Below are 23,475 nucleotides of genomic sequence, written 5' to 3'. Positions count from 1 at the left end.
AGTTAGTTTGTTGAGATTGTAGGAAGGCTGTTAGTCTGTTAGGATTTGTAGGGATATGAAGTTAGTTGGTTAGTAGTTATGAGTGAAGCTAAGAGTACTTGTATAAATAAAAAACACCTCTCTCTGTAATTCATTCATTGTTCAAGGAATACAATCTTTAGTTACTCACTTACTCTCTCTAAATTCTTTGCCATTGTTTTTCGTTTTGCTTGTTCTACCATGTCTTCAGTCAAGAAATGGCATCATACATCATGGCATAACACATCTTCAGCCATGTACTATTGTAAAAAATATATCATAGATAAACATATATGTGTTTAAATATGAACAAGTTAAAAAAAAAAAAAATATTATCCCGTCCCGTTCCACACATAAACATTATACCAAATAACAGACGAAACATGGGTAAGTTAGTCATTCAATCTTTTAGTTCCGTTCCGTCCAGCGCATACCAAACGCAAGACGAAACAATCGTCCCGTTCCATCCTGCGCGTACGAAACATAATACGAAACCTCGGTTCTGTCCTGTCTCGTCCCGTCCCGTCCACGTACCAAATACCAAAGGATACGAATGGGACCCACAAGCTGCTGTCCCCACAAGGATTAGAAGTTTTTAGAACTTGCTCAATTGTCTCTAGATCCTACCAGTTTCACAAGGCTCACATGGCATGCTACTATTTGACATTGTCATCAAGTCAATTCCAATATAAAAACAAAAAAAAAAAAATCAAAAAGACACACTTTGAAGATGAACCGAACAAAGTTTGGTAACCCACAAATCAGAGACGGGACTCCTGAATTAAAAACAAAAAAGAAAAGAAGGGACACAGGTTTTTATAATTTTTACTTTACAAAATAGTTTTTTTCCCCTTAAAATTTCAGTTCTTGCCAACTCCGGTGGGGGCACAACTCAGCGCCACCACCACTCACCTCAGTCCTCCTCAATATCATCTTCTCAATCAATCCTCACAATTGCTGGTCTGCATTTTCCATTTCCTCTCTCTTCTTCCTTCCTACGCTTCCTGAATTTCCACATACGCTCACTCTCTCCCTCTCCCTCTCTCTGCTTGTATCTGGATAAGAAGAGAAAGAGGAGGCAGGCAGGCGAAAGCTGGGATGAATTGACAGAGACAGTGGGCCGGCTGGCAATACTTTTTAAATGCGGGGTTGGGGTTGGGGTTTGTGCTTGGGTTTTGTTGGGGTGTGAATAGCAAAAGTTGGTTGTTGTGGGGGCCGGCAGACTGGGTGAAAGATCAGAGCTTTGAGCTAATGAGCCATGGACACAAGAGGAAAACTTGTTGCTGGTTCTCATAACAGGAACGAGTTTGTGCTCATCAATGCAGATGAAAGTTCACGGGTATGCCCATTTCCTCCTTTTTTTTGTTTTCTTGATTTTGGCAATAAAAACAAACTTGGGTCCTAGTCAGTTAGGGTTTATTTTTTTTTTTATGGTAGTCCTCCAATTGGAATACTGATTTGGATTGGGGTTTTTTGGTGGGCAGTTTTATCTTCACTACTTAACAACTTTTAGTGTGTCAGCATTCTGTAATCTCCAATTATTATTTTTTGATTAATTATTTTGAAGGACTTGTTTAGCACTGCGAATGTAATTTGCTCCAAGGAATTTCAAGAATTTTTGAAATTGTGAGCATTCATCTCTCTTTCTCTCACACTAACCAATTGACAAAGGATGGAACAAAGTATGAGATTGTCACACAGTCAAGGAACATGGAGTTAGGAAAGAAAAAGTGAGCTAGAAAAATAATCTTACTTATTTCATTGTTTTGGAACAAGTTTGTGAGAGACAGTAGCTGATCGAACTAGCGTTTCAGTTGGATGAACCGGTGCAAATTTGAAACGAAATGTAGGAATGCTGGCATTGTTGAACTTTGTGGAATCATTTTGAAAACTCTTAAATTTTTACCAGTGGCGCACTACTTGTGTGATTTGTTATTAATTTACTTTGGTTTGACAAGAAACAAGTTGATCATCGACCGCAACGATAGATGTACACTTTAGTGGGCTATAAAGGGGGTTTGAAAGGTTCTGGAAGCTATTACTGAAAAATTATAGTAATGATGATAAGATTTCTCGGCTGTGTATTCGGCTTATCATCTGTATTATGTGTTTAATGGATGTTCAGAGAGGTTATGTTACATCTTAAGTCATCGCATTTACTAATGTCTTTTGAGGTTGTTACACATCAAGTCTGTGCAAGAATTGAGTGGACAAATATGTCAAATTTGTGGAGACGAGATTGAAATTACAGTTGATGGAGACCCCTTTGTTGCCTGCAACGAATGTGCTTTCCCTGTGTGCAGACTGTGTTACGAGTACGAGAGAAGAGAAGGAAATCAGGCTTGCCCTCAGTGTAAAACCAGATACAAGCGAATCAAGGGTAGTCTGTTCTGCATTTTTCTAAGTACAGTTCAATTTCCCACTAAAGTTTCAAACTTTTTCTTAACAACCGAAACAACTTGCAGGTAGTCCGAGGGTTGAAGGTGATGAAGAAGAAGATGGCATTGATGATTTGGACAATGAGTTCAATTATGGTAATCTTGATGCTTTGGGCCCTCATCAAGTTGCAGAGTCTGTGCTGTCTGCATGCCTTAACCTTGTAAGTGGTTCCGACTACAATTGCAGAATTCCTGCACATTCAGAGCATGAGTCCTCTCCCTTGGGTTCTGAAATCCCACTTTTGACCTATGGTGAAGAGGTAAATATGTCAGAAATTGCAATTTGTCCTGTCTATTATGATTACATGCTTTTTATCTGTATGCCCCTATGATTTGATTAGTGCCTTACTGTGATGATTTTTCTTCTTTTAGGACTCTGAAATTTCTTCTGATCGACATGCTCTTATTGTACCTCCGTATATGGGTCATGGAAACAGAGTCCATCCTTTGCCTTTTTCTGATCCATCTTCTTTTAAGTTATTTTTTTTTTAAATTACTTATTTGTGTTCTAGCATGCTTGTAACTGTTTTCATCCATCTAGTAGTAATCTTAGTACTTTGAATGTTGTAGTGCAACCTAGACCAATGGTCCCTAAGAAAGACATTGCAGCATATGGGTATGGGAGTGTGGCGTGGAAGGACTGAATGGAAGAGTGGAACAAAAAGCAGAATGAAAAACTTCAGGTTGTAAAGCATGAAGGAGTTAGCGATGGAGGGATCTTTGGTGGGAATGATGAGCTGGATGATCCTGATTTACCCATGTAAGTGACTAATGGCTATTAAAATTAAAGAATGCAAATAAATTTATCAAAGTTAATTTTGAGAGAATTACATGACTATTAAGCAATATGACGATTATACAACCACACGCACGCACACAGACAGAACATTGTGTTCCGCAGAACTCCAAAGCCCTCATTGTTCGTAATTGGTAGTTCACCAATGATGTTAGTTGATTGTTTATTCTTTATCTTGATTCTATTAAGTAACCGTCATCTGCTCATTACTTTTTTTTGTATATTTACAAGATTGACTTGATATGCTTTATCAGGATGGATGAAGGCAGGCAGCCACTTTCAAGAAAGTTACCTAAGCAAGATAAACCCATACAGAATGATAATATTATAGAAACTAGAAACTTCCTATGTAAGCTTTCCAATTGTATTTCTGAATTTTTTATTTTGTACACTATGAAGACATATATATAGCCTTTGGCTATTTACAAAGATACCCCTTAACTACCTACCTTATAACAGTTCTAACTAAACACAAACATTAGCACAGCTAATTACATTTAGAGATAACAGACTATTTTACAGTAACTGAAATGGGTGACTTGTCATTTTCCCTAATACACCCCCTCAAGCTAGAAGGGGAATCAGAACAGATTCCAATGGGAAGCTTGGAGCACAGGAACTGAAATCGACTTTTGGATAAGGACTTGGTGTGAAGATCAGCTAATTGGTCTGCACTGCAAACATACTGAACTTTGAGAAGATTAGCTAGAACCAATTCTCGAATATAGTGGTAATCAATCTCAACATGCTTTGTACGAGCATGAAAAACAGGATTAGATGCTAGAGAGATGGCTGAGATGTTGTCACACCAAAGTGTAGGCAGTGTAGGGATAGGGAAGTGAAGATCTCTGAGGATTTTGCAAACCCAAGTAAGTTCAGCAGTTGTATGAGCTAAGGAGCGATATTCAGCCTCTGTAGATGACCGTGCAACAGTACTTTGTTTCTTAGCACTCCAGCTAATGAGATTGGAGCCTAAGAACACACAATAGCCACTGGTAGATCTTCTATCAAAAGTACAGCCAGCCCAATCAGCATCAGCGTATGCTGAAAGATGGGTTGAACCCTTTGTGAACCATAAACCGTGGGAAAGAGAACCTTTAAGAAATCGGAGAACTCGTTTAGCTGCCTGAAGATGTTGTTCCTTGGGAGCATGCATGAATTGGCAGATCTGGTTGACAGCAAAAGCGAGATCCGGTCTAGTCCAAGTAAGGTATTGTAATCCCCCAACAATAGAACGATATTCAGTGGGGTTGGACAAGAGAGGCCCATTGTTATCTAATTTTGTGGAACTAAGGGGTGTGCAGCACGGTTTGGCACCCTCCATGTGTGTTTTCTTAAGAAGATCAATTAAGTACTTGGATTGATGAACAAAAATGCCATGGGAGGATCTGTGTACTTCTAAGCCCAAGAAGTAGTGTAAAGGACCAAGATCCTTTACTGGAAACTGAGAACTGAGTTGGGTGATAAACTGTTGACATATTTGGGAGTGAGGACCGGTTACTAGAATGTCATCAACATACACAAGAACAATAACCAAATGAGGACCATGAAGAACAAACAATGAGGCATCAGATGAAGATTGTTGAAACCCAAGAGAATGAAGAGCTTGAAAAAGTTTATCAAACCAAGCTCGAGGAGCTTGTTTTAGTCCATATAGGGATTTCTTCAACTTACAAACTGAAGTAGGAGAATTGGGATCAACAAACCCGGGAGGTTGTTGCATGTAGACATCCTCCTTTAAGTCACCATGAAGAAAGGCATTGCTTATATCCAATTGATTGAGAAACCAGTTATGTTGGACAGCAAGACTGAGTAAGATCTGAATGGTAACTGGCTTGGCAACTGGACTAAAGGTCTCTTGGAAGTCAATACCTTATTGTTGATGAAAACCCTTTGCCACTAGTCGGGCCTTAAATCTGTCAATGGTGCCATCAGCCTTTTTCTTAACTCGAACCACCCATTTACATCCAACTATATTTTGGGAAGGATGAGAGGGGACAATGGACCAAGTACCAGTAGAGATCAATGCATTATACTCATCTTGCATTGCAGCTCGCCAATGAGCATGCTTAGAAGCTTGCAGGTATGTATTGGGAACATAATCAGTGTCAACAGGAAGAGGATGGTTAGTTGCTGCATAGGCATGAGGGATAGATTTATAAATGCCAGCCTTGGATCTTGTGATCATTGGATGAGAATTAAGAGGAAGAGGAGGAGGATTGGACTGACTTAAGGGTAAGGTGGAGGATTCAGAAACAAAGTCAGAACTGGAAGCAGCAGGGACTGAAATGGGTTGAGAAGAAGAAGGATGGGGAGAATCAGAGGCAGAAGTAGAAACAGGTGAAGAAGATAGTGCACGACTAGTAGAGAGATGGGGAATATATTTCTCAAAATAAAGATCCAAAGAGGAAGAGCTTTGTGACAGCCCGTCCCGGAAACATTTTAACGCACGTGTGAAAGGACAATTTTGCCCCTAGTTCGTTTCTTTTACGTCTATTGGTTGTTTTTGTGTTGTGTTGGCATGTGTTGGGCCACACACTCACACTCTCACTCTCCCTACCCCTCTGTCCCTTTCCCTGTGATCGTCCCGAGCCCCCTTTCCTCCCATTTCCCTTGAAAACGTACGGACACACACCCAAAACCTATCAAACCTTTACAGATCGAGGGAACCAAGACCATTTTCGAGCTCGTGAGGCTGGGAGGAGTGCAGCTATACCATTTTCAGGTAAGAACATCAACGCTTTCACGTCGATTCTACGAAGTCCGATTTGGGTACTATTCATGCACACGTGATTTCTCACGTTTTAGGAAATTTGAAGCTCGTAGGTAGCTTGGTGAGGTCCCAAGGAGGCTCGAAGTGGTTCGTTTGAAGGATTTGGACGTCGGGATCACTGGTTTCGAAGTTGGCCGGAGTTGGGTTGTTTTGGCAGGTGAGATTTCGTGATTTTTAACCCTTGAAAGTAGTATAATTGTGTTCCTCTAGTTCCAAGCTTCAATTTGGTACCAATTTTGTCAAATTTGGATGAAAAACGAAGGAGATATTGAAGTTTGAAAATTTTCCAGTTTTCCGGTGCCGTAGAAGGAGACGGAATATTCCGTCAAGTCTGACGGAATATTCCTGACGTCGTTGACGGAATTTGTCAAAACTGACGGAATATTCCCTACGGCGTCAGTTGACGCCGTCAGCGTGCCAGGCACGTGCCTGAGCGTGGGTGCGCGTGCGGCGATGGAAAATTTTTCTAAAAATTTGGGTGTGTTCCTGAGGTCGAGTAGAGCACGTTGGTTTATTCATTTGCCCAATTTGAGCAATGTATGAGAAGTTATTACGAAAGGTTGGTTATGTGCTTTAAAATTAACGTTTTTGTAGTTGTTTCGCATATAGGTGATACGTATCCCGAGGACGAGCGTGGTCACTCGAGGCAGGGGGGCTACGACCCTTCCACATACCAGTGAGTGGGCTTTTGGTTTTCTGTATATACCTATATACATTTATTTTCCCAGAAATTGATTGAAAGGGTTATTTGTTTCATGCCATGCATTATATTATCGTTGTTTATGCACCATTAGTCACATTATTAGTTGCATACATATACATATGCATATTGGGTGCTGTGGACGCACAGGTAAGTGCCAGGTAAGTGTTATTCATGTTTATATTTCAGTAGCGAGTCGAGATGCTTAGAGAGCTCTTAACCTGCACCCCCGGTGTTAGTGCTCCCGCCCAGAGTAGGGCACAGTCCTTCACGTGATGTTCACCTCCCGCACCACACGCTTAGCTTGGATCCAAGTTAGGTGCACAGTTCTGTCATACAGACCACTTTAGGTGGTTCCGACTCGTAGGTGACCCGCGATTATTCGCACAGCCTTCACGTGATCGTAGCACTAGAGCGTTTATATGTATTACACCCAGGCCTGTCGTACAGACCACTTTAGGTGGTTCCGACTCGTGGGCAGGTTTAGTTATTGATATTGAGATTTGAGCTCTAGATGCAGCCGTACAGGTCACGTTAGGTGACTCCGGCTGCCAGATTATATGTTATTGATATGATTTATACCTGAGCACTTGCATTTCATTCTGAGGTTTCGACATGGCATATTCTTGAGCATGATTGGCATATCTATATACATACGTACATATGTTCATTTTCTGGGAAGTATACAGGTTTTACAGCGAGGGGTTAGAATCTTGTTTTTGAAATGGTTTTTGAAAAGCTTTGTTTTTGCCTACTCACGCTTTTGTTTTGCGCCACTCCAGGTTCTAGTTGTCTAGCAGGTTCGGTGGTTTCCCAGAGGGCTTTCCCGGCATTTCTGACAGAAGATCCCCAGAGTAGGGTCACCTTCGGGTGTACTGTTGTCGTATCATTTTCTTTTGGACTGCTGTAAGCTTACGCTCTGAACTTGTGTCTCACTTACGCTAGCACTTGATTTTATTACTTTATGTTGCTAGTTTTTATTAATTCGTACTATTTGTATTACTATTTTATTAGCTTCCGCACCGTGCACATGGTTACGTCATCTCCGTGTGACGGCCAGCACTCCCTGATCTCGGTCGGGGTGTATCAGTTTGGTATCAGAGCCTAGGTTTGGCAGTCCTGTGTCTTTGTGAGTATTCTAATGGTTTTGGTGTCTTCTGTCAGAATTATACCGCCTCGTCGGGAACCACGTCACTCTGATGAGTCTAGTTTCCCCAATATTGCTCAGCTGGGGGAAGCTATTGCTACCGCCATTCAGTCGGCGATCCGCCCTCCCCAGAGGACTCCTCTGGAGACTATGTATAATCTGAAATTGGATAAGTTCGAAGGTAATGAGGGTCATGAGGGCGCAGAGCGATGGTTAGAGCACATTGAGAAGACTTTTCGTGTGTTGCACAATCAGGGGAACCTTCCTGTTGAGAGGTGGGTCGAGACGACCTCATGGTTTTTGGGTACGGAGTCTGCAGCCTGGTGGGAGCAGGAACTCCGTCGCTTGACTTCAGCTGAGAGGACTGATTGGGACGTTTTCAAAGAGTTGTTCAAGAGGAGGTTTGTGCCTCCTGAGTATGTTGATCGTAAGAAGCAAGAGTTCACCGAGCTTAGACATGGGAAGATGACGGCTAATGAGTACTATCGCATGTTCACTGATCTGTCTCGCTACCACCCAGAGGTTGCAGGTAATCCGGCGGAGATGCTTCGTCGTTTCCGCCTAGGTACTAAAAAGAAGTGGCGTTCGATGGCGACTACTACCCACTGTGATACCTACCAGGATTTCTATGAGATATTGTTGAGGATTGAGGATTCTGAGAACATGCCGAGCGAGAGTGAGGAAGAAGAAAAAGATGGTAATCAGAAGAAAGATGACAAGGGTAAAGGTCAAGCGTCGCTCGGGCCTCGTAGGACGCAGAACTTTAAGAGGGGTGACACTAGTTCTAGCTCTTCTAGCGGTGGTTTTAGTGCAACTGGTCAGGGACGAGGAGGTAGGTTTGCTGGTGGTGCCAGAGGGCAGAGACAGGGTGATGGTGGTAGAGGCAGAGCTCCTGTTTGCCGCAGATGTAATAATCGGCATTTTGGTGAGTGCAGGCGTGGCAGCAGTGGTTGCTTCACGTGTGGGCAGATGGGACATCGGGCTGCGAATTGTCCACAGAGTCAGCAGCAGAAGCCGCAGCAGACTTTCATGCCACCACCTGCATCAATTCAGCAGATTCAGGGTCCGAGTAGTTATGGGCAGGTAGGTCGAGGTGGTGCCTACGACTACCAGGGTGATGTTGTTCCTTATGCCCCGGGACAGTATTAGTATCCCCAGGACCCGTATTCTCAGGGTGGTTATCCTCCGTATCCTGGTGGCTATATGCCGTATCCTCCAGCTTCAGCAGGTGGTTCTCAGTGGTTTCAGGGAGGACAGTTTCGCCAGGAGAGATTGCTACTAGTAGTGCGGGGTCTTCGAGACAGTCTGGTCAGCCCAGTCAGGGGCGTGGTACTCAGAATCGCGGTGGTCAGACGAACAGAGGTCGCGGCGGACGACAGCAGACCCAGGGGCGTATTCATAATATTTATCTGCAGGATGCTCAGAACAATTCGGATTTGATTATGGGTACGTTAAACATCCTTGGTTATTTTGCTAGAGTATTAATTGATTGTGGAGCTACACATTCTGTGATTTCTCATACTTTTGCTCAAGTGACGCAACCTCGCCCCACACCTCTAGGGTACAATTTAGAGTTCGCTATGCCTAGAGGAGAGAGATGTATAGTAGATTGTGTGTACCCAGGATGTCCAGTGATAGTTGAGGGTGTTGTTTTGCCAGTTGATCTTATCCCGTTGGATATTGTTGACTTTGATGTGATTCTGGGCACACATTGTTTGCATTTCTATCGTGCCAATATTGATTGTTACGGGAAAATAGTTACGTTTCACCGTCCTGGACTACCTGTAGTTACTTTTGCGGGTGAGCAGAGTGGGGTGAGACATGGCGTTATTTCGGTTTTGCGAGCGAAAAGGTTGTTGTCTAAGGGTTGCCAGGGGTACTTAGCTCATGTGGTGTTGGAGGAGGCAGCTCCTAGTAGAGTTGAGGATGTGAGAGTAGTCAGACACTTCCCCGACGTTTTCCTCGAGGATTTACCTGGTTTACCCCCAGATCGAGACGTGGAGTTCACTATTGAGTTGCTTCCAGGTACTAATCCTATTTCCTTTACTCCTTATCGTATGGCTCCCGCTGAGTTAAGGGAATTGAAAGTTCAGTTGCAGGAATTAGTGGATAAGGATTTCATTCAGCCTAGTACTTCACCGTGGGGAGCTCCAGTATTGTTTATGAGAAAGAAAGATGGAACTTTGAGGCTGTGTATTGATTACAGGCAATTGAATCGGGTGACGATTAAAAACCGTTATCTATTGCCTCGTATCAATGATTTGTTTGATCAACTTCGAGGTGCTTGTGTATTCTCCAAGATTGACTTGAGATCTGGATATTATCAGCTGAAGATTAGTAGGGATGACGTTCCTAAGATGGTGTTCAGGACTCGTTACGGTCATTACGAGTTTCTGGTTATGTCATTTGGGTTGACGAACGCACCTGCTGCTTTTATGGATTTAATGAACCGGGTGTTCCAGCCATATTTGGATAGGTTTGTTATTGTTTTCATCGACGACATTTTGGTGTATTCGAAGTCTAAAGCGGAGCATGTTCGACATCTTACTTTGGTGTTGAAAAGGTTGAGGGAACACCAATTGTATGCTAAGTTTAGCAAGTGCCAGTTTTGGTTAGATCAAGTTGCGTTTTTGGGGCACATCATTTCAGCTCAGGGTATTTTGGTGGACCCTCAGAAGGTCGCAGCTGTGGAGAGTTGGGAACAACCGCGAACCGTCACTGAGGTGAGAAGTTTCCTTGGTTTGGCGGGGTATTATCGGCGTTTTGTTAAGGATTTCTCTATATTTGCTTTACCGCTGACGAGACTAACGAGGAAAGACGTTAAATTTGAGTGGGATGATAAGTGTGAGCAAAGTTTCCAGCAATTGAAGTATTGTCTCACTCATGCACCTGTTTTGGCACTTCCGGACGATAGTGGTGATTTCGAGGTTTATAGCGATGCTTACTTGAATGGTCTGGGATGTGTGTTGATGCAGCATGGTAGGGTGATTGCTTATGCTTCACGACAGTTGAAACCTCATGAGTTGAATTACCCTACACATGATTTGGAGTTGGCCGCTATTATCTTTGCGTTGAAGTTGTGGAGACACTACCTTTATGGAGAGAAATGTAGGATCTTTACAGATCACAAGAGTCTTCAGTATCTTTTTACTCAGAAGGAACTTAATCTTCGTCAACGGAGGTGGATGGAGTTGCTTAGCGATTACGACTGCATGATTGATTATCACCCTGGTCGTGCAAACGTAGTGGTTGATGCACTTAGCAGGAAGTCTCAGGGCCGTATCAATGCGTTGTACGCTAGTCGTATTCCTCTTTTGGTGAACTTGCGTGCTACAGGAGTGAGGTTAGAAGCAGAAGATCGAGAAGTGGTGTTACTTGCTAATTTTCAAGTTAGACCAATTCTAGTTGATCGGGTGCTTGCAGCTCAGGTATCTGATAGGGAGACTCAAGAACTAATTCAAGCTCGAGATCGTGGAAGGAGGAGAGACCTTAGGGTTCGCGAATCGGATGGCATGTTGATGCAAGAGAGTAGAATGTTCGTGCCTAATAATTTGGAGTTGAAGAAGGAAATTCTCGATGAAACACATATCTCGGCTTACGCCATGCATCCAGGAGCTACAAAAATGTATCATACCATTCGACCATTTTATTTTTGGCCGGGTATGAAGGGGGAGATAGCTGAGTATGTGAGTAGGTGTGCTGTTTGTCAGCAGGTCAAAGCGAAGAGGAAGAAGCCGTTTGGGTTGTTGCAGCCGCTTCCCGTTCCAGAGTGGAAATGGGAAAATATCACTATGGATTTTGTGTACAAGCTTCCGCATACACAAAATGGCTTTGATGGCATTTGGGTGATTGTTGATCGGCTCACTAAGTCGGCACATTTTATTCCAGTGAGAGAGAAGTATTCTTTGGGCTGTTTAGCGGAGCTGTTTATCTCGAAGATTGTGAAGTACCATGGTGTCCCTATGAGTATTGTCTCGGATCGTGATCCACGATTTACATCCAAGTTTTGGGTGGCTTTTCAGGAAGCTTTGGGCACGAGACTACTTTATAGTACGGCGTATCATCCTCAGACGGACGGACAGTCAGAGAGAACCATTCACACTTTGGAGGATATGTTGCGAGCTTCGGTGCTACAGTTTGGTGATGCTTAGCACCAGCGGTTGGATTTGATGGAATTTGCTTACAACAACAGCTTTCATTCGAGTATCGGCATGGCGCCATTTAAGGCATTGTATGGTAGATCTTGTCGCACACCGTTGTGTTGGTCAAAGGTTGGAGAAAGAGTCTTAGTGGGTCCGGAGATTGTTGAGGAGACTACTCAGAATGTTCAGGAGATTAAGTCTAACCTGAAAGCAGCTCAGGACAGGCAGAAGAGTTTAGCAGATCGGCATGCTACGGACAGAGTGTACGAGGTTGGCGATTGGGTATTTCTGAAGCTTTCACCGTGGAGAGGTGTCGTGCGGTTTGGAAAGAAGGGTAAGTTGAGTCCTCGGTACATCGGACCATACATGGTCACAGAGCGAGTTGGTGAGGTAGCTTACAGGTTGGAGTTGCCTCCGGAGTTGGCTAGAGTGCATAACGTTTTTCATGTGTCTATGCTTCGACATTATGTTGCTGATCCGTCTCACGTGATACCTCCTCAACCGTTAGAAATAAATCCAGATTTGACTTATGACGAAGAACCGGTGACGATCATCGATTAGAAGGAAAAAGTTTTGAGGAACAAGTCAGTGATGTTAGTGAAAGTTTTGTGGAGGAATCATTCAGTCGAGGAAGCTACATGGGAAACAGAAGATCGGATGAGGGATTTGTATCCTCGGTTGTTCTTTGACAACTAGGGGTTGTTATCTGGTTGTTTTGAATTTCGGGATGAAATTCTATTAAGATGGGTAGGTTGTGACAGCCCGTCCCAGAAACATTTTAACGCACGTGTGAAAGGATAATTTTGCCCCTAGTTCATTTCTTTTACGTCTATTGGTTGTTTTTGTGTTGGGCCACACACTCACACTCTCACTCTCCCTACCCCTCTGTCCATTTCCCTGTGATTGTCTCGAGCCCCCTTTCCTCCCATTTCCCTTGAAAACGTACGGACACACACCCAAAACCTATCAAACCTTTACAGATCGAGGGAACCAAGACCATTTTCGAGCTCGTGAGGCTGGGAGGAGTGGAGCTATACCATTTTCAGGTAAGAACATCAACGTTTTCACGTCGATTCTACGAAGTCCGATTTGGGTACTATTCATGCAGATGTGATTTCTCACGTTTTAGGAAATTTGAAGCTCGTAGGTAGCTTAGTGAGGTCCCAAGGAGGCTCGGAGTGGTTCGTTTGAAGGATTTGGACGTCGGGATCACTGGTTTCGAAGTTGGCCGGAGTTGGGTTGTTTTGGCAGGTGAGATTTCGTGATTTTTAACCCTTGAAAGTAGTATAATTGTGTTCCTCTAGTTCCAAGCTTCAATTTGGTACCAATTTTATCAAATTTGGGTGAAAAACGAAGGAGATTGAAGTTTGAAAATTTTCCAGTTTTCCGGCGCCGGAGAAGGAGACAGAATATTCCGTCAAGTCTGACGGAATATTCCTGACGCCATTGACGGAATCTGTCAAAACTGATGGAATATTCCCTACGGCGTTAGTTGACGCCTTCAGCGTGCAAGGCACGGCCACACGCGTGGCACCCTTTTGCATCAACATGCCATCCGATTCGCGAAACCTGAGGTCTCTCCTCCTTCCACGATCTCGAGCTTGAATTAGTTCTTGAGTCTCCCTATCAGATACCTGAGCTTCAAGCACCCGATCAATTAGAATTGGTCTAACTTGAAAATTAGCAAGTAACGCCACTTCTCGATCTTCTGCCTCACTCCTGTAGCACGCTAGTCCGCCAAAAGAGGAATACGACTAGCGTACAACGCATTGATACGGCCCTGAGACTTCCTGCTAAGTGCATCAGCCACTACGTTTGCACGACCAGGGTGATAATCAATCGTGCAGTCGTAATCGCTGAGCAACTCTATCCACCTCCGTTGACGAAGATTAAGTTCCTTCTGAGTAAAAAGATACTGAAGACTCTTGTGATCTGTAAAGATCCTACATTTCTCTCCATAAAGGTAGTGTCTCCATAACTTCAACGCAAAGATAATAGCGGCCAACTCCAAATCATGTGTAGGGTAATTCAACTCATGAGGTTTCAACTGTCGTGAAGCATAAGCAATCACCCTACCATGCTGCATCAACACACATCCCAGACCATTCAAGGAAGCATCGCTATAAACCTCGAAATCACCACTATCGTCCAGGAGTGCCAAAACAGGTGCATGAGTGAGACAATGCTTCAATTGCTGGAAACTTTGCTCACACTTATCATCCCACTCAAATTTAACGTCTTTCCTCGTTAGTCTCGTCAGCAGTAAAGCAAGTACAGAGAAATCCTTAACAAAACGCCGATAATACCCCGCCAAACCAAGGAAACTTCTCACCTCAGTGACGGTTCGCGGTTGTTCCCAACTCTCCACAGCTGCGACCTTCTGAGGGTCCACCAAAATACCAGGAGCTGAAATGATGTGCCCCAAAAACGCAACTTGATCTAACCAAAACTGGCACTTGCTAAACTTAGCATACAATTGGTGTTCTCTCAACCTTTTCAACACCAAAGTAAGATGTCGAACATGCTCCGCTTTAGACTTCGAATACACCAAAATGTCGTCGATGAAAACAATAACAAACCTATCCAAATATGGTTGGAACACCCGGTTCATTAAATTCATAAAAGCAGCCGGTGCGTTCGTCAACCCAAATGACATAACCAGAAACTCGTAATGACTGTAACGAGTCCTGAACGCCGTCTTAGGAACGTCATCCCTACTAATCTTCAGCTGATAATATCCAGATCTCAAGTCAATCTTGGAGAATACACAAGCACCTCGAAGTTGATCAAACAAATCATCGATACGAGGCAATGGATAACGGTTTTTAATCGTCACTCGATTCAATTGCCTGTAATCAATACACAGCCTCAAAGTTCCATCTTTTTTTCTCACAAACAATACTGGAGCTCCCCACGGTGAAGTACTAGGCTGAATGAAATCCTTATCCACTAATTCCTGCAACTGAACTTTCAATTCCCTTAACTCAGCGGGAGCCATACGATAAGGAGTAAAGGAAATAGAATTAGTACCTGGAAGCAACTCAATAGTGAACTCCATGTCTCGATCTGGGGGTAAACCAGGTAAATCCTCGGGGAAAACGTCGGGGAAGTGTCTGATTACTCTCACATCCTCAACTCTACTAGGAGCAGCCTCCTCCAACACCACATGAGCTAAGTACCCCTCGCAACCCTTAGACAACAACCTTTTCGCTCGCAAAGCCGAAATAACGCCATGTCTCACCCCACTCTGCTCACCCGCAAAAGTAACTACAGGTAGTCCAGGACGGTGAAACGTTTCCCGTAATAATCAATATTGGCACGATAGAAATGCAACCAATCTGTGCCTAGAATCACATCAAAGTCAACAATATCCAACGAGATAAGATCAGCTGGCAAAACAACACCTTCAACTATCACTGGATATCCTGGGTACACACGATCTACTATACATCTCTCTCCTCTAGGCATAGCGAACTCTAAATCGTACCTTAGAGGTGTGGGGCGAGGTTGCGTCACTTGAGCAAAAGTATGAGAAATCACAGAATGTGTAGCTCCATAATCAATTAATACTCTAGCAAAATAACCAAGGATATTTAACGTACCCATAATCAAATCCGGATTGTTCTGAGCATCCTGCAGAGAAATATTATGAATACGCCCCTGGGTCTGCTGTCGTCCGCTGCGACCTCTGTTCGTCTGACCACCGCGACTCTGAGTACCACGCTCCTGACTGGGCTGACCAGACTGCCTCGAAGACCCCGCACTACTAGTAGCAATCTCTCCTGGCTGAAACTGTCATCCCTGAAACCACTGAGAACCACCTGCTGAAGCTGGAGGATACGACATATAGCCGCCAGGATATGGAGGATAACCACCCTGAGAATACGGGTCCTGGGGATACTGATACTGTCCCGGGGCATAAGGAACAGCATCACCCTGGTAGTGGTAGGCACCACCTCGACCTGCCTGTCCATAACTACTCGGACCCTGAATCTGCTGAATCGGTGCAGGTGGTGGCATGAAAGTCTGTTGCGGCTTCTGCTGCTGACTCTGGGGACAATTCGCAGCCCGATGTCCCATCTGCCCACATGTGAAGCAACCACTGCTGCCATGCCTGCACTCACCAAAATGTCGATTATTACATCTGCGGCAAACTGGAGCTCTGCCTCTACCACCATCACCCTGTCTCTGCCCTCTGGCACCACCAGCAAACCTACCTCCTCGTCCCTGACCAGTGGCACTAAAACCACCGCTAGAAGAGCTAGAACTAGTGCCACCCCTCTTAAAGTTCTGCATCCTACGAGGCCCGAGCGACGCTTAACCTTTACCCTTGTCATCTTTCTTCTGATTACCATCTTTTTCTTCTTCCTCACTCTCGCTCGGCATGTTCTCAGAATCCTTAATCCTCAACAATATCTCATAGAAATCCTGGTAGGTATCACAGTGGGTAGTAGTCGCCATCGAACGCCACTTCTTCTTAGTACCTAGGCGGAAACGACGAAGCATCTCCGCCGGATTACCTGCAACCTGGGTGGTAGCGAGACAGATCAGTGAACCTGCGATAGTACTCATTAGCCGTCATCTTCCCATGTCTCAGCTCGGTGAACTCCTGCTTGTTACGATCAACATACTAAGGAGGCACAAACCTCCTCTTGAACAGCTCTTTGAAAACGTCCCAATCAATCCTCTCAGCTGAAGTCAAGCGACGGAGTTCCTGCTCCCACCAGGCTGCAGACTCCGTACCCAAAAATCATGAGGTCGTCTCGACCCACCTCTCAACAGGAAGGTTCCCCTGATTGTGCAACACACGAAAAGTCTTCTCAATGTGCTCTAACCATCGCTCTGCGCCCTCATTACCTTCGAACTTATCCAATTTCAGATTATACATAGTCTCCAGGGGAGTCCTCTGGGGAGGGCGGATCGCCGACTGAATGGTGGTAGCAATAGCTTTCCCCAGCTGAGCAATATTGGGGAAACTAGGCTCATCAGAGCGACGTGGTTCCCGACGAGGCTGCATAATTCTAACAGAAGACACCAAAACCATTAGAATACTCACAAAGACACAGGACTGCCAAACCTAGGCTCTGATACCAAACTGACACACCCCGACCAAGATCAGGGAGTGCTGGCCGTCACACGGAGGTGACGTAACCATGTGCACGGTGCGGAAGCTAATAAAATAGTAATACAAATAGTACGAATAAATAAAAACTAGCAACATAAAGTAATAAAATCAAGTGCTAGCGTAAGTGAGACACAAGTTCAGAGCGTAAGCCTACAGCAGTCCAAAAGAAAGTGATACGACAACAGTACACCCGAAGGTGACCTTACTCTGGGGATCGTCTGTCAGAAATGCCAGGAAAGCCCTCTGGGAAACCACCGAACCTGCTAGACAACTAGAACCTGGAGGGGCGCAAAACAAAAGCGTGAGTGGGCAAAAACAAAGCTTTTCAAAAACCATTTCAAAAACAAGATTCTAACCCCTCGCCGTAAAACCTGTATACTTCTCAGAAAATGAACATATGTACGTATGTATATAGATATGCCAATCATGCTCAAGAATATGCCATGTCGAAACCTCAGAATGAAATGCAAGTGCTCAGGTATAAATCATATCAATAACATATAATCTGGCAGCCGGAGTCACCTAACGTGACCTGTACGGCTGCATCTAGAGCTCAAATCTCAATATCAATAACTAAACCTGCCCACGAGTCGGAACCACCTAAAGTGGTCTGTACGACAGGCCTGGGTGTAATACATATAAACGCTCTAGTGCTACGATCACGTGAAGGCTGTGCGAATAATCGCGGGTCACCTACGAGTCGGAACCACCTAAAGTGGTATGTACGACAGGACTGTGCACTTAACTTGGATCTAAGTTGAGCGTGTGGTGCGGGAGGTGAACATCACATGAAGGACTGTGCCCTGAAGAATAAAGGAGAATGGATGACCCAAGCGTCGGTGCCAAACTTTGACAGGACCCTTGACACTGAGCAGAGCTGAGGGAGAAGAAAGTGAAGAAGTGCTGGAGCCTTGAAGAGGGTAGAATCCATCTCTAACGGGTCCCCGCAAAAGCATCTTCCCCGAAATACGATCCTTGTCAGTTGATCCATAAGGGTCAAGGGTCAATGAACAGTTATTATCTTTGAGAAACTGATAAGTAGACGAGATTATGTTTCATGTAGGGAACGTGTAAAACATTCTGCAGCTTAAAGGAAGTATGAGGAGTATGCAAAGCAGATGAACCAATATGATGAATAGAAAGACCTTTACCATCACCAATATACACTTTATCTTCACCAGTATAGGGAGTGGGAGAAGAAATGTTGGCAACATCATTAGTAATGTGAGAAGTCGCACCCGAGTCAATCAACCAAGGCTGAGCTGGTTTGGCAGATTGATTGACATACATAGCAGCGAGTTTAGCAGGAGGAATCCGACCACAGATGTCAGGATTCATTCGATCAAAACAATCAAGAGCCTCATGACTATTAGAACCAAAGATTTGACAGGGAACTTTGAAATGGGAAGAGCCTTGAGGATGACGAGAGCCTTGAAAGTTACGATTTCCACGAATGTTGGAGTAATTGCCACGGTTCATTTGGAAATTGCGATTGCCTCTGTGAGAGAAGGAATGGCCTCTGTTATGTTTGCCACGATTTGCAGATTTTGATTGTTGCCAGGATGAAGATTGGTGCTGAGCAGCAAACACAGAAGGAGTAGGTAGCAGAGGAGGCTGAGAGTGCACCGAGAAGGCTTGAAAAGGTTCAGCAGCAGAGGATGAACTGATATTTTTGCGTCGAGCCATGGACAGTTCTTTAGTGAGAAGAAGACCATGGAGTTCATCAAGAGAGGTAGAGGACAATCGAAGCATGATTGAGTCAATGAAGGACTCAAAATCATCAGGCAAGCCATGAAGTCTGGCTGCAATTAGGTCGCGATCAGAAACGGAGGCACCAGCAGCTTGCAAGGAGTCTGAGATTTCCTTAATTTCTTGAAGATACTCGGAGATGGAGCGAGAACCTTTCTAAACAGATTGGAGACGCGACCGTAATTGACCGTAATTGCGGAAGGATCGATGCTGTGAAGCAGAAATGGCTCTGATACCATATAGAAGCTGGAAACTTCCTATGTAAGCTTTCCAATTGTATTTCTGAATTTTTTATTTTGTACACTGTGAAGACATATATATAGCCTTTGGCTATTTACAAAGATACCCCTTAACTACCTACCTTATAACAGTTCTAACTAAACACAAACAGTAGCACAGTTAATTACATTTAGAGATAACAGACTATTTTACAGTAACTGAAATGGGTGACTTGTCATTTTCCCTAATAAATAATACTCCGCCTTGTAATACTTGGCTTATTCTTTCATTATAGAATCCTCCATCCAGTTAATGATGCATATGGCTTGTGGTTTACATCAGTCATATGTGAAATATGGTTTGCTATATCATGGATTCTGGATCAGTTCCCCAAATGGCATCCAATAGAGCGAGAAACATACCTAGATCGACTATCACTTGGGTAGGGCCAACTTATTTAGTGTTGTGTTGTCCTCAAGTTGTCAGATTTTATTTCATTTTATTCATTTCCACTTGCTTTGGGGATTCCCACATAAGTTGGAATAAGTTGCCTCATGATTTGCTTCACATATTCCCAGGTATGAAAAGGAAGGGAAGCCATCTGAATTAGCCAGTGTAGGCATCTTTGTTAGTACAGTTGACCCTATGAAAGAACCTCCTCTAATCACTGCAAACACGGTTCTGTCCATCCTTGCGGTTGATTATCCAGTTGATAAAGTTGCATGCTATGTCTCGGATGGTGCTGCCATGCTTACTTTTGAAGCTCTCTGAAACATCCGAGCTTGCCAGGAAATGGGTTCCTTTTTGTAAGAAGTTTAGTATTGAGCCCCGAGCCCCAGAATGGTATTTCTGTCAAACAAAGTTCATCCAGCATTTGTAAGGGAAAGATGTGCAATGAAGGTTTGTGACTATATATTGTTACTATTTTATTATTTTTCATGCAGTTTATTGTAATGATTTGAATGCATGGATTTTCAAATAGATTTTGGGTTTTTGCTTCTAGTTTTACCAGAATGATTTTATCTATTTTTTTTGCAGAGAGAATATGAAGAATTTAAAGTTAGAATCAATCGTTTGGTGGCCATGGCACAAAAACTTCCCGAGGATGGCTGGACAATGCAGGATGGGACCCCCTGGCCAGGGAGTAATGTACGAGACCATCCTGGCATGATTCAGGTGGGATTATATTTCTTTCTTTAAGTTTTTGGCAGCAATATTTTAGTGATATGATTACAATGTACACTCAACAACATGAGGCTTTTGTCTTTCACACTGTTTCTTCTTTGTAGAATTGTTAGTTCCACAATAATTATTCTCATGAATTTTATCAATCGTTGATTAATATTCATTAGGAGTTAATGGTGCCTCTGGATTGCTGAAGATGCTTATATATAACCATACACATATACACAAGATATCAAGAGCTTACACAAATTTGAGCTTCTTGTGCATTTTCAGTGTGTCTTTGTACATTTTATTAGTTTTTAGGTCTTTGGCGTTTTTGGTGACCGTGTAAGAGTTCCTGGAGGATTTTCTATGTAATTTCTGTTCATTTACAGGTCTTTCTTGGTAACAATGGTGTTCATGATGTTGAAGGATATGAGTTACCTCGTCTAGTTTATGTTTCTCGTGAAAAGAGACCAGGGTTTGATCACCATAAAAAGGCCGGTGCCATGAATGCTTTGGTAAGCCTTAAAGTTCATGTTTGTGTTGCTTACAGTAGGCTACTTTTCCTTTTCTTCCCCTCTTTGTTTTTGTAATCCTTTTCAGTATTATGTTTATGAATTAATATTGACAAATTTTTATTTTTTAAAAAAATATATTTATTTGAAGATTCGGTTCTCAGCAATTATCTCAAATGCTCCTTATCTTCTGAATGTTGACTGTGATCACTACATCAACAATAGCAAGGCAATCAGAGAAGCCATGTGTTTCATGATGGACCCTACATCAGGGAAGAAAGTTTGCTATGTGCAGTTCCCTCAAAGATTTGATGGGATTGATCGTCATGATAGACACTCCAACCGGAATGTTGTATTCTTTGATGGACGTATATGACTCTTTATTTGAGATTTTAATTTCTGTTGCCACTGTAAAATGCTAATCTGGTATTGAAAACAGATCAACATGAAAGGGTTAGATGGTATACAAGGACCAATATATGCTGGAACTGGGTGTGTTTTCAGAAGGCAAGCACTTTATGGATACGATGCTCCTACCAAACAGAAACCCCCTAGCAGAACCTGCAATTGCTGGCCAAAATGGTGCTGCCTGTGTTGTGGATCTAGAAAGAAAAAGAATGCAAAATCAAAGACAGAGAAAAAGCAAAATCGAAAAAGAGGGAAGCATCAAAGCAGATACATGCACTTGAAAATATTGGAGAGGGAATTGAAGGTAATGGTTGCACCAAGAATGTAACTATCATTCTTTTAGGGCAATTAGCAGGAATGATCAGCTTTTAAGATTTGGTTGCGGAAATGGTCACTTTTAGTAACGGCGACATATTGATGATTCAAATGATAACAACCACGACGATGGTGTGATGACGACATAATAAACACTGATTATTTCTGCAACCAAATCTCAACAACTAATAATTCCTGCTATTGCCCTTCTTTTATTGGTGTTTTAATTTCTTTCTTTCTTTATTTTTTGGTTTGAAAATTACACAGCCAATGACTACGTTGTGTTGGTATTGCAGAATTAAACACCAGCAAAACATCCAATATGTCCCAGCTGAAGTTGGAGAAGAAATTTGGGCAGTCTCCAGTTTTTGTAGCCTCTGCAGTTTTGGAAAATGGTGGAATACCGGAGGATTTCAGCTCTGCATTGCTCTTGAAAGAAGTCATCCAAGTCATAAGCTGTGGTTATGAAGATAAAACAGAATGGGGAAAGGAAGTACGTAACTGGGAGAGATGTTTAAAATTTTCTAAACTTATAATCCCCGAACCCATCTTTTATTCACTCAATGAATCTAATTTTGATCTCAAACAGGTTGGCTGGATATATGGTTCTGTTACTGAGGATATTCTGACAGGATTTAAGATGCACTGCCATGGATGGCGGTCTGTCTACTGCATACCCAAACTTCCAGCATTCAAAGGATCAGCTCCTATTAACCTCAGTGATCATTTAAATCAAGTTCTACGGTGGGTCCTTGGTTCTGTTGAGATCTTCCTTAGTAGACATTGCCCAATCTGGTATGGATATGGGAGTGGATTGAAAAGCTTGGAACGATTTTCGTATAAAAACTCAGTTGTATATCTGTGGACCTCCATTCCCTTGATCATTTATTGTATTCATTGTCCCTGAGGTAACTCTACTCACTTTTTCCTGTTTTTTGTGGGAAAGATGCTTAATTGGAACAAAATATGTGGTATGCTGATTTGAGTTGCATATTTTGGGCTCTGAAGGAACATATTTAGCTCATTAAATGTGCTTTATGTTTCATATTATTAGAATAGCAATACTTGCCTTCTAAAATTTGGTGGCCTTCTGCTAAAAGGTTTTCACAAAGTAAATGACAGTAATACAGTACAAACTAGGTTAATGATAATAATTTTTTTATTGGGTCATGATCTTTTTACTGTGAGTCCTGCAAATGTTACGTGTTTGTATGATGATGAAGGTTTGTCTATTAGGTACTAAACCTATTTTCCAACTTCCTTTGAATATGAAGTATGCGAGCACAGTTTTCTATATTTGGATTAACAATAGTTTTAGTCCAAAAACTAAATCCTTGCTTGGGCTGTTATACCTTGTACGCTTGAACATGCCTGTTCTAACTATTGGTACCTTAACTTGAACGTATAGATAAGCAACTATGCCAGCATTATTTTCATGGCTCTCTTCATATACATAGCTGCAACTGGTATCCTTGAGATGCAATGGGGGGGCGTCGGGATAGATGACTGGTGGAGAAATGAGCAGTTCTGGGTAATTGGAGGCGCTTCATCACATCTTTTTGCTCTCTTCCAGGGTCCCGTACTCAAGGTTTTGGCTGGTGTTGACACAGACTTCACAGTTACATCAAAGGCAGCAGATGATGGAGCATCTTCCGAACTTTACATCTTCAAGTGGACATCATTATTGATCCGTCCTACAACTTTATTATAATAAACATAGTCGGGGCTGTCGTTGGTATTTCAGAAGCCATCAATAACGGGTATGATTCATGGGGTCCGTTGTTGGGTCGGCTATTTTTTGCCTTCTGGGTCATTGTGCATCTCTACCCCTTCCTCAAGGGATTGCTGGGTAAACAAGATAGGATGCCCACAATCAATATTAACTCTTATGTGGGTTCGAATCAATAGGATTCCTTATTGTAGAATGGTTGTATCTATTCACATTTTATCAATGAAGCACATA

General features: G+C 43.0%; 1 protein-coding gene and 1 pseudogene across 1 annotated transcript; both read left to right on the top strand.

Moving 5' to 3' along the window:
* Nucleotides 1-790: 790 nt before the first annotated feature.
* On the top strand, nucleotides 791-23,420 carry LOC137719921 (cellulose synthase A catalytic subunit 2 [UDP-forming]-like; annotated as a pseudogene).
* LOC137721013 (uncharacterized) lies at nucleotides 6,848-12,575 on the top strand. The gene is made up of 9 exons (XM_068460137.1): nucleotides 6,848-6,875; nucleotides 7,508-7,631; nucleotides 7,890-9,014; nucleotides 9,101-9,318; nucleotides 9,532-9,897; nucleotides 10,048-10,780; nucleotides 11,102-11,189; nucleotides 11,600-11,614; nucleotides 12,024-12,575. The coding sequence occupies exons 1-9, from the start codon at nucleotides 6,848-6,850 to the stop codon at nucleotides 12,573-12,575; spliced, it is 3,249 nt and encodes a 1,082-aa protein (XP_068316238.1).
* Nucleotides 23,421-23,475: the final 55 nt, after the last annotated feature.

Source organism: Pyrus communis, chromosome 16 (assembly GCF_963583255.1).
Source record: "Pyrus communis chromosome 16, drPyrComm1.1, whole genome shotgun sequence".
Lineage (NCBI taxonomy): Eukaryota > Viridiplantae > Streptophyta > Magnoliopsida > Rosales > Rosaceae > Pyrus > Pyrus communis.
This window is presented reverse-complemented; position numbering and strand designations above follow the sequence as displayed.